This window comes from Astyanax mexicanus, chromosome 18 (genome assembly GCF_023375975.1).
Source record: "Astyanax mexicanus isolate ESR-SI-001 chromosome 18, AstMex3_surface, whole genome shotgun sequence".
NCBI classification, from domain to species: domain Eukaryota; kingdom Metazoa; phylum Chordata; class Actinopteri; order Characiformes; family Acestrorhamphidae; genus Astyanax; species Astyanax mexicanus.
Genome location: NC_064425.1, coordinates 7,639,991 through 7,653,431, shown reverse-complemented (window position 1 = coordinate 7,653,431; position 13,441 = coordinate 7,639,991). Strand labels below are relative to the sequence as shown.

Here is a 13,441-nt window from a genome sequence, read left to right as displayed (position 1 = left end):
GTAATATTCTGGTAACAATTAAAATACTAGTTTTAACTTTTATTTTAAAATAGTGAAATGGTGTTTGATTTTTAGTCCTAATAGACCCATAATCACAGCAGTGTCACTTAGTATTCAGTATTCAGGTTTATATGATGCTGATTACACTGGGTACCCACAAAGCGCGAAAAACTCACACCTACGCAAGCACATACACACACATACGCACGCTGACGCAAATGATCCAGCTGGGCGGGGCGTGCTACGCCAGCGCGCGCGGAAGTGTGCGTGCACGAGCTCGATGCTGAACTGTTGGTGGCGGATTGTATTGATTATCCGAACTGATTTGCAAAACATCTAAACACACCGACCGCAACGACTGCACGCGCACGCGGAAAGATCTCGGGTAGAAAAAAGGGGTAAAGAAAAGCTGCAGGTGTGGGAAAAGCACGAGCACGAGACTTCTAAGCTGCGCAGACTCTAAGGTAGGAGCGCGTGCTTGCAATTCATTTCATGTTATTGTGCTTATTTTGTTGCAAAAAGGGGCGTGCACTCTTTTAGCAGGCTGCCATAGGTTACATTATGCATGCATTTTGTTTGCACTTATATGCAAGCTTACATTTTTGCATGCATTAATACATGCCACCCCAGATTTGCTGCATTTTAGCTTTCAGTTTACTGCTAATGTCATTGCATGCATGTGTGCAATGTGCACTGGCTAATAATAACTTTTCTCCACATAGTAAATGAATATTGAAGTCATCCAGACTATAAAGCAACACATAAGGAATCATGTAGTAACTTAAAATTGTTAAACAAATCAAAATACCCTGTGAAGCATTTAGGTGGCTCTTAAAGCTGGACACTTTTATGTTTACTAAATAATTCCATGTTTTAATTTATAGTTTGGATGACTTTAGTATTAATCTACAATACAGAACATTTTTAAATAATGAAAAGCACAGAATTTAAGGTGTGTCCAAACCTTTAGCTTTTCAATACAAAACAAATTAAGGGTCATAACCTCAATTGGCCCTTTATTGTAGATGTTGATTTTAGGGTTGAGGTTGTTATTGTTGATTATAGGATGAGCCACGAGGACAGGAACCCGGCTGCAAATCCTGAACCAGTGGAAGATGTGCAAGGAGATGCGCGCTGGATGTCACAGGTAAGCTAATGTCTGCCCTACTGTTGTTCACTCTTACACATGGCACAGTAACACCTCTTTTCAGTCTGTAGTGTTTGAGTCCCATAACTGGTCTTATATAATATTCTAATTTATATTGAGACTGTCTTTTTGGTTTTCATTGGCTGTAAGCCATAATCCACAACATTTTCACTTTTCGATTGTAGTCATTTTTGTTTGTAGATGCACCTGTGTATATACACCCATCATCATCCAAACACATACCCATGTTTCCCCATGCCCATCTATAGCGTATCCATCCAAACCTTTCCATACCCGCACCCATGCCCGTCCATTTCATTCCTTCAGAAGTCCATACCAGTTGATCATCCTACATATTATTACCCATCCATATCTTCAGTCTATGTATGTGTCTGTGTGTGTATGTGTGCAACCCAACTGAGCTTGTTTTACTCTTTATAATAAAAGCTGCAATTTTGCGAGAATTAAATTATTACTTTTGAATAGCAACAAACTGTGCACACAACCAAAGTGGGACAGTTTAGCACCTTTAGAAAAAAAGACACACACACACACACACTTTAATTTTTTTCCAAGAATGCATACAAATGAGAACTGGAATAGTAAACAGATGAACACATGCAGGTTGACATTTGGCCCTTTCTTGTTTTGTTTTTTTGACCCTACCCCATGTGTTCAAGTGTAACCCTTCCACTTAGAACAGAGTTAGAAGAGGAAGTGGTAACCAACCAAGAATTGGGAAAACCCTTCAATCACCTGATACAGATATAGCTATATATGCAAATATGTCTTCAGTAAGAGGGCATGTGGTGCAGCAATTAATGATTATGGTCTAGTTCTTAATTCCTCTCTGATTGGGAGCTTAAATGGGCTCTTATTAGCATTCATTTTATTTTTCTGTTCCACCTTAAATATGCAGCCTTTTCTGTCTGTTGCATATATATATATATATCATATATATATATATATATATATATATATATATATATATATATATATATATTTGATATATATGTATATATGCAACAGACAGAAAAGGCTGCATATATATATATATATATATATATATATATATATATATATATATATATATATATATATATATATATATATATATATATATATATATATATATTGAACTCTAATGAAAACAAGCTGAAATTAAAGAGTAGAAAGTTCAAATAATTGTGTGAAAATGTAAGAAGCAAAAGTAGTAAAGTATGGATAACCAACATTTCTACTTAAGTAAGATAAAGTATTTCATTGCTGTCCAGTGAAAAACAAATATCTCAATTTTTGTTGATTTTAGTTTACTACATAATTTAAACAGACAGCAAATACTACACATTTTTTTTGCTTGTTATTAAAAAAATGGCCATAACATAGTGAAACTACTCATTAAACCAGACCAGGCGTTTCACAGCCCAGGGGTCACAATTGGCCCTTTACATGTTCACCTTAGTGTTTTTTTTTTGCTATACCAGCTTTATTTTTAATACCTAATTGTAACATTGTCTTGTACCAGTAATAGCTTAATAAAATATATATATTTACTGCAAGTTTTTAAAAGACCTTAACTTACTTTAAATATAGCCCTACCACCTCCAGGGTAACAAGAATCAGGACACCCTACCTACCCCTGGGAATGAACGTTCAAAACAGTGGTGTAGGGCTAGGTGGTAGGGCCAAAGGGTGAGATGGGATTGGGCCTTGGTCTTGTAGTTCAGAGAGGCTGGTTCTCCTACACACCAGATGTTTGAATTCACACCCAGTCAAAAGCTTTATAAAGCACTTTGCTGAAACGAACTACTGTAGTGCTGTGATTTGATGTGTGTGTGTGTGTGTTTCAGCACAACCGTTTTGTGCAGGAGTGTAAGGATGCTGAGCCGGACGTGCTGTTTGTTGGAGACTCGATGGTGCAGCTGATGCAGCAGCAGGAGGTACGATCACAATGATTCTGCAAATCCTCTCTTTCAGAGCTGCACTTAAAGCTGCAGTTAATGTAGATTTGCTGCTGGAGGGTTACTGTCCACCTTTTTGTGCGCTTTTATATTTCCACTTGGGTCTCGACTAGGGGTGTGCCGTATTGTATCATACGCAATAATATTGGCAACATTTTTAAATATTGTGAATGATATATTATGCCCTGAAATAACTAGCCATATCATCCACCCCTAATTATTACATCAGAGTACTACTTTTTTTGCGCAAAGAAAATTCAGACTGTTCTTATTTCCCATTATATATCTACTCTGGCGTGTGGATACTCCCTTATTGTGATGCCACAATAAGGAAACCTAAACCCCCACCAGAGCCCCACCAACAAGATCAGTTGAAGAAACACTATTTCGGTCTGCTGGTTGAGCTGCAGTTTAGGCCAGTAGCTGGTTATTTGCAGTCTTAAGCTGGTTATTAGCAGTCTTAAGATGGTTAGTAGCAGCCGTCAGGATGCTCATTAGAAGTCTTAAGATGGTTATTAACAGTTATTAGAGAAGTCTTTATCTGGATATTAGCAGTCCATAGCTGGTTATTAGCAGTTTTAAGCGGATTATTAGCAGTTTTAAGCTCGTTGTTTGCAGTCTTAAACTGATTGTTAGCAGTCTTAAGCTGGTTATTTGAAAAGACCATGAAATATCTTGATATTATTTTAGGACCATATTGCCCACCCCTAGTCTCGACTGTTCCTATAAACACTCCAGACCCCAAAAAATCGATCAGTCTGTTTACTGTGAATCAGTTGAAAGAGTTTGGTGTCAGAAATCATTTGCTGTTTACAAGGCGTGTGGATACTCCTTTATTGTGACACCACAATAAAGAATCCTAAACCCCCACCAGAGCCCCAATGAGCTGGTTATTAGCAGTCATAAGCTGGTTATTAGCAGTCTTACGATGCTTATTAGAAGTCTTTGTCTGGATATAAGCAGTCCTTAGTTGGTTTTCTAGCAGTCTTAAGCTGATTATTAGCAGTATTAAGCTGGTTGTTAGCAGTCCTAAACTGGTTGTTAGCAGACTTAGGCTGGTTATTAGCAGTCCTAAAATGGTCATTAGCAGTCATAGTGCAGATAATAGCAGCCCTTTGCCAGTTATTAGCAAATTCTAAAGTGGTTATTGACAAGCCTTATTTCGTTATAAGCAGTTATTAGTTTATGTGGTCCAGGGTTAGTTATTAACATGGCTAAAGTATATTTTTTATTAGCAGTCTTAAGTCAGTAAGTTGTTATAGTAATATACAGCATCTCCCAAAAGTGAGGATATGTCTTACATTTCTGCAGATATGTTAATATATATATTTATTGGGACAACAGCATAGAAATGAAACTTCAATATGACTTGTATATAGATGATTGACTGGCTAAGTAGTATCTCCAGACCTTAAATTAATTGAGCATCTGTGAGTCTTAACATCCACCAGCTCTGTGATGTAGTCATAAAGAAGTGGAAGAGGATTCCAGTAGCATCCTGTGCACCAACCAAGAGGTTAAAGGCAGTAATAAATAATACGTTAATAAGAGTTCTTTTTTTAGAAGACAGTAACTATACACTGCTGTCCAAGCTGTACACTATATTTTTATGGTGTTGTTATAGAGTTGATAAGTCAACTCACAAAAAGTGTGTATGTCTGTGTATGTCTGTGTGTGTGTGTGTGTGTGTGTGTGTTACAGGTATGGAAAGAGCTGTTTTCTCCTCTGCATGTGTTGAACTTCGGCATTGCTGGAGACACGACCTGTAACGTGCTGTGGAGACTGCAGAACGGGGAGCTGCACAACATCAAACCCAAGGTGAGGAGAGGGAGGTCCAGGATCAGTTAGAGCCGAGTTGTGGTCGGGGTTGAGAGGAATCCTGAGCTGTTTGTCGCCCCCAGGTGGTGGTGGTTTGGGTCGGCACCACTAATTACCAGCACACTGCGGAGCAGGTATCCGGAGGAGTGATGGAGATCGTCCAGCTGCTCATCAATCAAATACCGCACACCAAGATCATCCTGCTGGTGAGGAACTGTGTGTCTGTGTGGGGGTTTTATGTACATGTTTTTGCTCTAATAGCATCTAGTAGTAGGGGATTGAATCACAGGACATCTCATGATACAATATTATCACGATATGCTGCCCCAGATAACAATGATATCATGATACTGTGACTATACGATACTCGATATATCACAGTATATATCACAAATTGATTCTCTATGATACTTCACTATATATGTATTACTGAAGAGCGTAAAAGTTTTCTAAATAAACAAATACTACGAATGATGGATTTATTGCTGTCAGTTTAACATAATTTCTCAACCAATATTGTTCACTGCAGGTTAACTCTTATTCATTTGATCTTGTAGTGACTTGTAGTGAAGTGTTAAACAACAAACCAAAATACTCTCTGTATTATCGCTATTGATTAGCGGCTAATTGTGCTCAACAGCCGCCCGACAGCACTACACTGAGGAACTATGAGTGTACCGGTAAGCCAGGGTGATATTAAGTAGCTGTTCATCCCACGTAGCTTGTTTTAATACGGTAATTGTGCAGACTACAGTCCGATGTACTTCCGCTTAGAATGATTAGCAAGTAATGCTAATGCTGCTCCAGCAGTGCTTGCCAAAGTTAGCGGCAGGTTACAATCTGATGTATTCGCCTCTGAACGGTGAAAGAGTTAGCACTTAGCATGGTTAGTGGCTAACTTGCTCTTCCTTTCCTAGTGTGGTCCTGACGAGAGCCAGTTTTATCATAACATGTTTAATGGTCTTTTTGACTGCACTGAAGGATAATTTTAAATATCTTGAAATGTTTTAGATTGACTGACCTTCATTTTTTAAAGTATTTTTTTTGTTTTTCCCTAGTTAGGGAAAGTTCTTGCGATAATATGGATTAGAAAATTATTTGAATAGAGCTATTCACTGTATACCTGTAACTCAACCTCTTCACAACTTTACAACTGATGCTCTCAAACACATTAAGAGGGGACGAAATTCCAGAAATTAACTCTTGAGGAGTTCAGCACAGCTGTTAATTGAAAGCCTCATAAAGCTAACTGAGAAAATCCAGCCAAGATGAGAAAAACTGTCATCTATGCAGGAGATGCTGGTTTGTTTAACAATTAGTTTTTTAATAATTCCATATGTTTTTCTTTATTAGTTTGGATGGCTGTACTATAAATCTACAGTCCATAACATTTTAAATATGATGAAAAACCACTGAATTTAAGCTCTCTCTCTCTCTCTCTCTCAGGGTCTCTTGCCTCGTGGAGAACGGCAAAACCCCCTGCGTGAGAAGAACGCTAAGGTGAACGATCTCCTGCGGGCTTCGGCATCCAGACTAAGTTCAGTCCAGCTTCTAGACCTCAGCTCAGGCTTCACCCACTCAGACGGAACCATCTCGTCCCGGGACATGTTCGACTACCTGCACCTCACCTCAGCTGGATATCGAAAGGTGGCCCGGCCACTGCACGATCTGCTGCTGCAGATACTGGAGGAGACCCCCGACGAGAAACAGACCACCTTACCTTAAAGATAAAGAGAGACATAGAGACATAGATGTAGAGTATGACAGGACATATTAAAGGAATACTCCATACTACAGTACATGTTTCAACCCAATCTCCACATGCTGCACCTGTAGGGTACAATCGGTTACCACAGACCATAGCAGTTTGGGATTAAAAGTAACACACACATAATTGAATCCAGTGGGCAGATGCTGAATTTCATGAATAAATGTAAAAAATATGTGACCGTCAAAGTGAAATTGTGGGTATTGCACAGCAAAATGAGCGTAACCATTCCCCTGTGTCTAAATAAAGGGTAATCTACAGTTACAGTAGATATAGCAATTACCAGGATTGTCAGTGTTGCGTGCATATGAAGGACAGGCAGATTGTTCTTCTTTTTAGGTGTGCTGGTGTGGAGGCCTCCTCTCGCTGTGGAGATCTGCGCAGGCACAGTAGCCATAATAAGCTGGAATATTAAGTTGTTTTGTGCGTTTTTTAAGCCAAACGTTAAAAACTGTTCATAAGATTGTATCAGTAATTTAAATGATGGTGTTCACATGGAAGTTAGACCTTCAATTTAGGGTATTTTGGTCTCTTTACATTCAAACAGATTGGCCTTTGACTATAGTCTTCCTGTAATTGGTCAGAAAGTCCAAACTATTGAAAAGCATTGGTGTATACCTTAATCATGCTCTGATGCAGATGGATTGTAACAATCCATTAGAGGAGGTGGTTACGATCTGGTCTCCAATAAACTCTTGAGTGGTTGTAATGTATGCAACAAGTTTGAGCTAAACTTGCTTTATTGCACATATATTACTAATAATACAGTTATGAATAAACATCATCTCAATTTTTCATCTCAATGCTAAATGCTGCTGTAAATGAAAGTGCTAGCCCAGAAAAAAAGAAGCTTCTTCTTGTATTTACTTATGCAATGTGAACACAAATGGAAGTTCATGTATTTACTGTAACAGTAGATTACTCCCTTGTTTATAAACAGAAATAAAAGAAATATCCGCCACTATGGTCGGTTTAAATCCTGGTAATGCAGCTTGCCATCAGCTTCCGGCTAGATGGCGCTCTTTCCCCTCATCACCCCTAAGGTGATGTCGATCAGCACAAGGCATCTGCGAGCTGATGTATCAGAACCATGTCGGTGTGCTTTTCTCCGAGCGCACTGTGATGCTACTCGGCAATGCTGCATCAGCAGGAATTCAAAAAGAGACGGTGCCTGACTGATTGGGGGGGGGGGAACAAAAATTATACAAAATTACAAGAAATAAAAGGAATCTGAGGAAAGTCTTTCATACTCATTCTGCCGTGAGGTGCACAGATTATCACAGATAGCAAGAATTCAGCACAACACCTGAAAGTAAAGCAACTCGCCCAATTCTATCATAACTAACATTCTACGAACCAATTATTAATTGGAAGTATAGAGAGACTTCTCACTAAACTGCAGTGTGAAACCGAAACTAACCGGATCGAATACTGTATATGCAATGTAACAAACACAAAACTGTGGTTCATGGCACATTTCAAGCTTGCTATTTTGGCTTGTAGCAAACAGGGTAGGTGTGAAAGCACTCTCAAATACTTGTATGGCCAGTAGGCAGAGCTTATTTCAAACAATCAGTGTACATATATGCAGCTTAACCTATAAACACCATCCAATTAAGTGTTGAATAGATTAAAATACAGATGAACATTGTGCTGAGATTGAGTTCAGCATCTGCCCATTGACTTCTATAAGAACTGAATTTCCAAAGCATTCTGTTGGTAGTCGAGTATATTCTACATATATGCTGCAAATAGAGGTTAAGTTGAAGAATGTTGGAGTAGGCCTTTAACCAAAGATAAAGGTAAAGATACCATAGTTAGGCTGCGTCCCAAATTGTTCCCTATTTGGTGCCCTACAAAGAACACTACATTATTTCCTGTGCTCATATAGCCTTATAGCCGCATAGTGCATCACACAGCCAGTAGGGAGCTCCTGTCACATTCCTTTACAATCAATACTTTCACCATGTGTATATATAATTGTGTTAGTGGAGAGTGCCCCTAGCGGCAAAGGGGTGGAACTGTGTTTATAATTGGTTTACTGTACATAAGGGCTGCACAATATTGGGGAAAAAAAAATCTCACATTGGAAAATGTTTTAGTTCTGAGGTCAAAGTTTGGACACACCTTCTCATTCAATGTTTTTCTTTATTTCTTTGTTTAAATTATTTTCTACATGGTAGATTAATATTAAAGACATATAAACAATTAAGGGTTATACAGATCTGGAAAAAAATAAGAGGCCACTTACATATTACGAGTTTCTTTGATTTTACCAAATTGAAAACCTCTGGAATATACTTAAGAGGAAGATGGATGATCACAAGCCATCCAACCAAACTAAACTGCTTGTATTTTTGCACCAGGAGTAAAGGCATAAAGTTCTCCAAAAGCAGTGTGTAAGACTGGTGGAAGAGCACATGATGCCAAGATGCATGAAAACTGTGATTAAAACCAGGGTTATTCCACCAAATATTGATTTCTGCACTTCTGAAAATTTTATGAATATGAACTTATTTTCTTAGCATTATTTGAGGTCTGAAAGTTCTGCATCTTTTTTGTTATTTCAGCCATTTCTCATTTTCTGCAAATTAACACTCTAAATGGCAAATATTGTGATTTGGGATGAGCTGGAGCTTCAAGAAAACGCACTGAATGAGAAGAGGCGTGTCCAAAAGTTTGACTATTACTGTATGTTTCGATGGAAAATGAGAACATTTTGGATTGTCATTTCATATCAAGCAGCAGAAATTATATAATATTTGTAATATGATGTATTTGGTACAAATTGACATTGCCTATAATGTTGCATGTCCTTCAATGTGACTATTGCATATCCATTCATTGCAATGGCAATGCTGAAACAATATATTGTGCACCTTTATGTACTGTACACCAGTGCTTTCAGTGAATAAAAATATCACATCCACACTAATGTGGAGCTAATGTGAGATAAAAACTAATAAAACAGTCTCCAAAAAAGTGGAGCTAATGTGAGATAAAAACTAATAAAACAGTCTCCAAAAAAGCAAAAGTTCAGTAAAAATCACAGAAAAGGATACAAACGGTTGGATATTAGGTTTCTATAGTTAATCTACATTGTTAGCTAAACCTATAGGTTATATTTGTGGTAATTGTGGGAGTGGGCTGTGTAAATCATTATTTCTTAAGCTTCTCCTATTTCAGAACTCAGAACTATGGCATTGTTCTTTTAAATGTGAAATATACAGAAATATATGTTCAGTTACTAAATGACCAGTAGCTTACCTTGTGCTTTAAAGCAGGAGGAGCTTTAATGACTATGAGGACTGATTGCAGTCCTCAGTGTTCCATGTTGTGCTATGTTATTGTATCTTTTTATTCTTTTATTTGAGTTTTATTGTTCTATAATGATTTATATTGTTCTGTAAAGAATTGTGGCCCTCACGTTACTGACATTCCAAAGTTAATCAAGTCAAATTAATGAGACTAATAACTATAAGAAGTGTTTTTTCTACCCAATAGATCAGAAAACCTGTGATTTCCAAATGAAATGCATGTAGTATAGAATGGACAGCAGCTAATGATTGGTCTCTGTTGTAAACATTGTCTCTATTAAGTTTTAAATCAGTGGATCAAAAAACATGTTCTATGATTTAGATGCACAGAATGGAGAGTAAATTGTAAAAATATAATGGAGTCAGAGTACTTTTAAATTTTAAGCAACTTCCCATTGACTCTTATTATAGTATGGTAGCATTGCAGCTTGCTCGGAGAAAAGCGCAGTGACTTGGTTCCGATACATCAGCTCACAGGCGCCTTGTGCTGATCCACATCACCCTAGGAGTGATGAGGGAAAAAAGCCCCATCTACCCACCCAAAGAGAACAAGACCAGGGATTGCTCTCTCTCAGGGATCCGGCAGCTGATGGCAAGCTGCATGACTGGGATTCGAACCAGCAACCCCCTAATCACAATGGCAGCGCTGGATTATTTGGTGCCCCAACTAAATAAAAGTTATATATATATCTACAGTATTATCACCATATGGAGTTTTTTTTTCCATTTACGTAACATTTTTTGTTTCAATATTATAGCATACGATACGATATGAGATTTTGTACAATGTAACCAAAAAATTCTAAACGCACCACAATGCACGTTTTAAAAGTACTCATACTCCTTATACTCGGTCCAATTACACATTGTTACAAAAGAGATCTCTAAATCCTAAACCCCAAATTTACATACTGTCACTTTAATCCATTTCCAGCAATCCGACTAAAATACTTTAAAGACTATTGTTAGCACATTTTAAGCTGACTGATTTTTTTTTCTTGTTTTTTTTTTGAGTATATATAAAGCACATGTATGAAAATGTATGTTTGTGCTGAGAAATGTTGGTGTAATGCTTTAAGTCACAGTAGCCTTAATCAGTCATCCAGTGCGTAATGAATTGCTGAAGTGTCTTTATCTTAACAAGCAGAAGCTTATTATTGCAGCACTGCACAACACTAATATGCTGATGTTACACTTTGTTTGATGTGTCGGAAGTCCCTGTATTGAGCTTGCACTTTTACCTGGGAGCAAGTGGGTGTGTGTGTATACGTGTAAGTGTGTGCTACCAGCACTTGTACTGGTATTATAAAAGTTTTCTCGTGATCTGTTTGGCTTAATGTGCCTGTAATATCGTGTGTGTGTGTGTGTGTGTGAATGTTGGCTAAATGTTTGTTTAAGGAGCGTGGTCAGCTGTAGACCAGGATGTTTAGCTAAACTCTCACTGGAAGCTTTTTAAATAAAGGATGGTGAAACTCTGCTGCTGTTACTGAAGTTTGTCTGATATATTTTTTTGCTTTTCTGTGTTTAAATGAAGCAATATCAATTTACAGTATATGTTAATGTCTTTTTGTGTCACAGCATAGTTTATTTGCTGTCACAATATTCTTTAACAAATTAATTTCTGAATTTACACATTAATACACGTATATAAATGTTAACTTTTACTTTAAGCAACACTGTCTACATTGTATGGACCATTCCACTGAATGGGTGCCATTTGCTTGTTGTAACTCCTCCAAATTAAACTTTTTTTTGTTAACTCTCAATCTAATAACACATATATTTAACTATTTAAAAAAAATACTGGTCAATCTCGGGCAGCTTTACATTTTCTACAAGGTTACATTTTTCTCAGTCCTCTTACCAAAACTCATGAGACATTTAAAAAGCATGTTTAAAAAAAAGTTTTCTCTCAATAAAGAATTTATTTTAAAGTAATGGTTAACTGCATGTTCAAATAATTTATATTTATGACAAAAAAAATCACTATATATGCATGCACATTGTATTTTGCAAAGTCATTTGTATCTTTTCAAGAAGACCCAAACCTGAAATGCATTACATTTATTGTCATGCAATTTATTAAACAAATGGATTAATGATAAACCAAACAGAATTGAAAAAATGTGCTTTACACTAACTAATATTCACATTAATAAATCAATAAACCAGGGGAAAATACTCAGTCATGTTACTGGAACTCACTCATGTCACGGGGACTCACTCCTGTTAGTGGGACTTACTCCTGTCACCGGCACTCACTCCTGTTACTAAAACTCACTCCTATTACTGGAACTCGCTCCTGTTATTGGAACTCATTACTGTTACTGGCACTCAATGCTGTTACTGGCACTTACTACTGTTATTGGACTCACTCCTGTTACTGACACTCACTACTGTTACTGGTACTCACTCCTGTTACTGACACTCACTACTGTTACTGGTACTCACTCCTGTTACTTGAATTCATTCCTGTTACTGGGACTCACTCCTGTTACTTGCTCTTACTCCTGTTACTGGCACTAATTCCTGTTACCGGCATTCATTTATGTTACTATTTATGTTTTGAGTAACAGGACTGAAAGTAACAAATACGTTTTTAGAATATAATTAGTGAAAACATAAAAAATAGTTAAGTGGTGGCTATGCTAATAGCATGAGGACAATTTGTATTTTAAATAATAATATTTAAGAATTTATTTTCAGTGTCTGGGATGTAGTTTTTTGTATTGGGTATGTTTTCAGTGTTGGGTATTCTGGTTACTGTGTTGGGTATATTTATTAGTGTTGGTTATGTTTTTTTTACTGTGTTGAGTATATTGTTTACTGTGTTGGGTATGTTTACTGTGCTGGATTCGTTTTTACTGTGTTGGGTACCTGGTTTACTGTGTTAAGGATGTTTTTTACTGTGTTGAGTATGTTGTTTACTGTGTTGGGTATGTTTACTGTGCTGGATATGTTGTTTACTGTGATAAGTATGCTTTTTTTGCTGTGTTGAGTATGTTGTTTACTGTGTTGGGGTGTGTTTACTGTGCTGGATATGTTGTTTACTGTGTTGAGTATGTTTTTTCCCGTTTTTTTTACTGTGTTGGGTGTGCTGTTTACTGTGTTGGGTATATCGTTTACTGTGTTTGCTGTGTTGACTATGTTGTTTACTGTGTTGGTATATTTACTGTGTTGGGTGTGCTGTTTATTGTGTTGGGTATATCGTTTACTGTGTTTGCTGTGTTGACTATGTTGTTTACTGTGTTGGGTATATTTACTGTTTTGGGTGTGCTGTTAACTTTGTTGGGTATATCGTTTACTGTGTTTGCTGTGTTGACTATGTTGTTTACTGTGTTGGGTGTGCTGTTTACTGTGTTGGGTATATCGTTTACTGTGTTTGCTGTGTTGACTATGTTGTTTACTGTGTTGGGTGTGCTGTTTACTG

At 37.3% G+C, this 13,441-nt stretch overlaps 1 protein-coding gene across 1 annotated transcript; it reads left to right on the top strand.

The window, feature by feature from the left end:
* The first annotated feature begins 210 nt into the window (after nucleotides 1-210).
* LOC103030597 (platelet-activating factor acetylhydrolase IB subunit alpha2) lies at nucleotides 211-11,486 on the top strand. The gene is made up of 6 exons (XM_007233939.4): nucleotides 211-464; nucleotides 1,066-1,147; nucleotides 2,998-3,087; nucleotides 4,810-4,926; nucleotides 5,010-5,132; nucleotides 6,373-11,486. The coding sequence occupies exons 2-6, from the start codon at nucleotides 1,067-1,069 to the stop codon at nucleotides 6,649-6,651; spliced, it is 690 nt and encodes a 229-aa protein (XP_007234001.2). The 5' UTR covers nucleotides 211-464; nucleotide 1,066; the 3' UTR covers nucleotides 6,652-11,486.
* The last annotated feature ends 1,955 nt before the right edge of the window (nucleotides 11,487-13,441 follow it).

Coding starts and splice junctions, on each gene's coding strand:
- LOC103030597 (XM_007233939.4), top strand. CDS start 1,067: ATGAGCCACGAGGACAGGAACCCGGCTGCAAATCCTGAACCAGTGGAA. Junction 1,148..2,997: donor ATGCGCGCTGGATGTCACAG/GTAAGCTAATGT, acceptor TGTGTGTTTCAG/CACAACCGTTTTGTGCAGGA. Junction 3,088..4,809: donor AGCTGATGCAGCAGCAGGAG/GTACGATCACAA, acceptor TGTGTGTTACAG/GTATGGAAAGAGCTGTTTTC.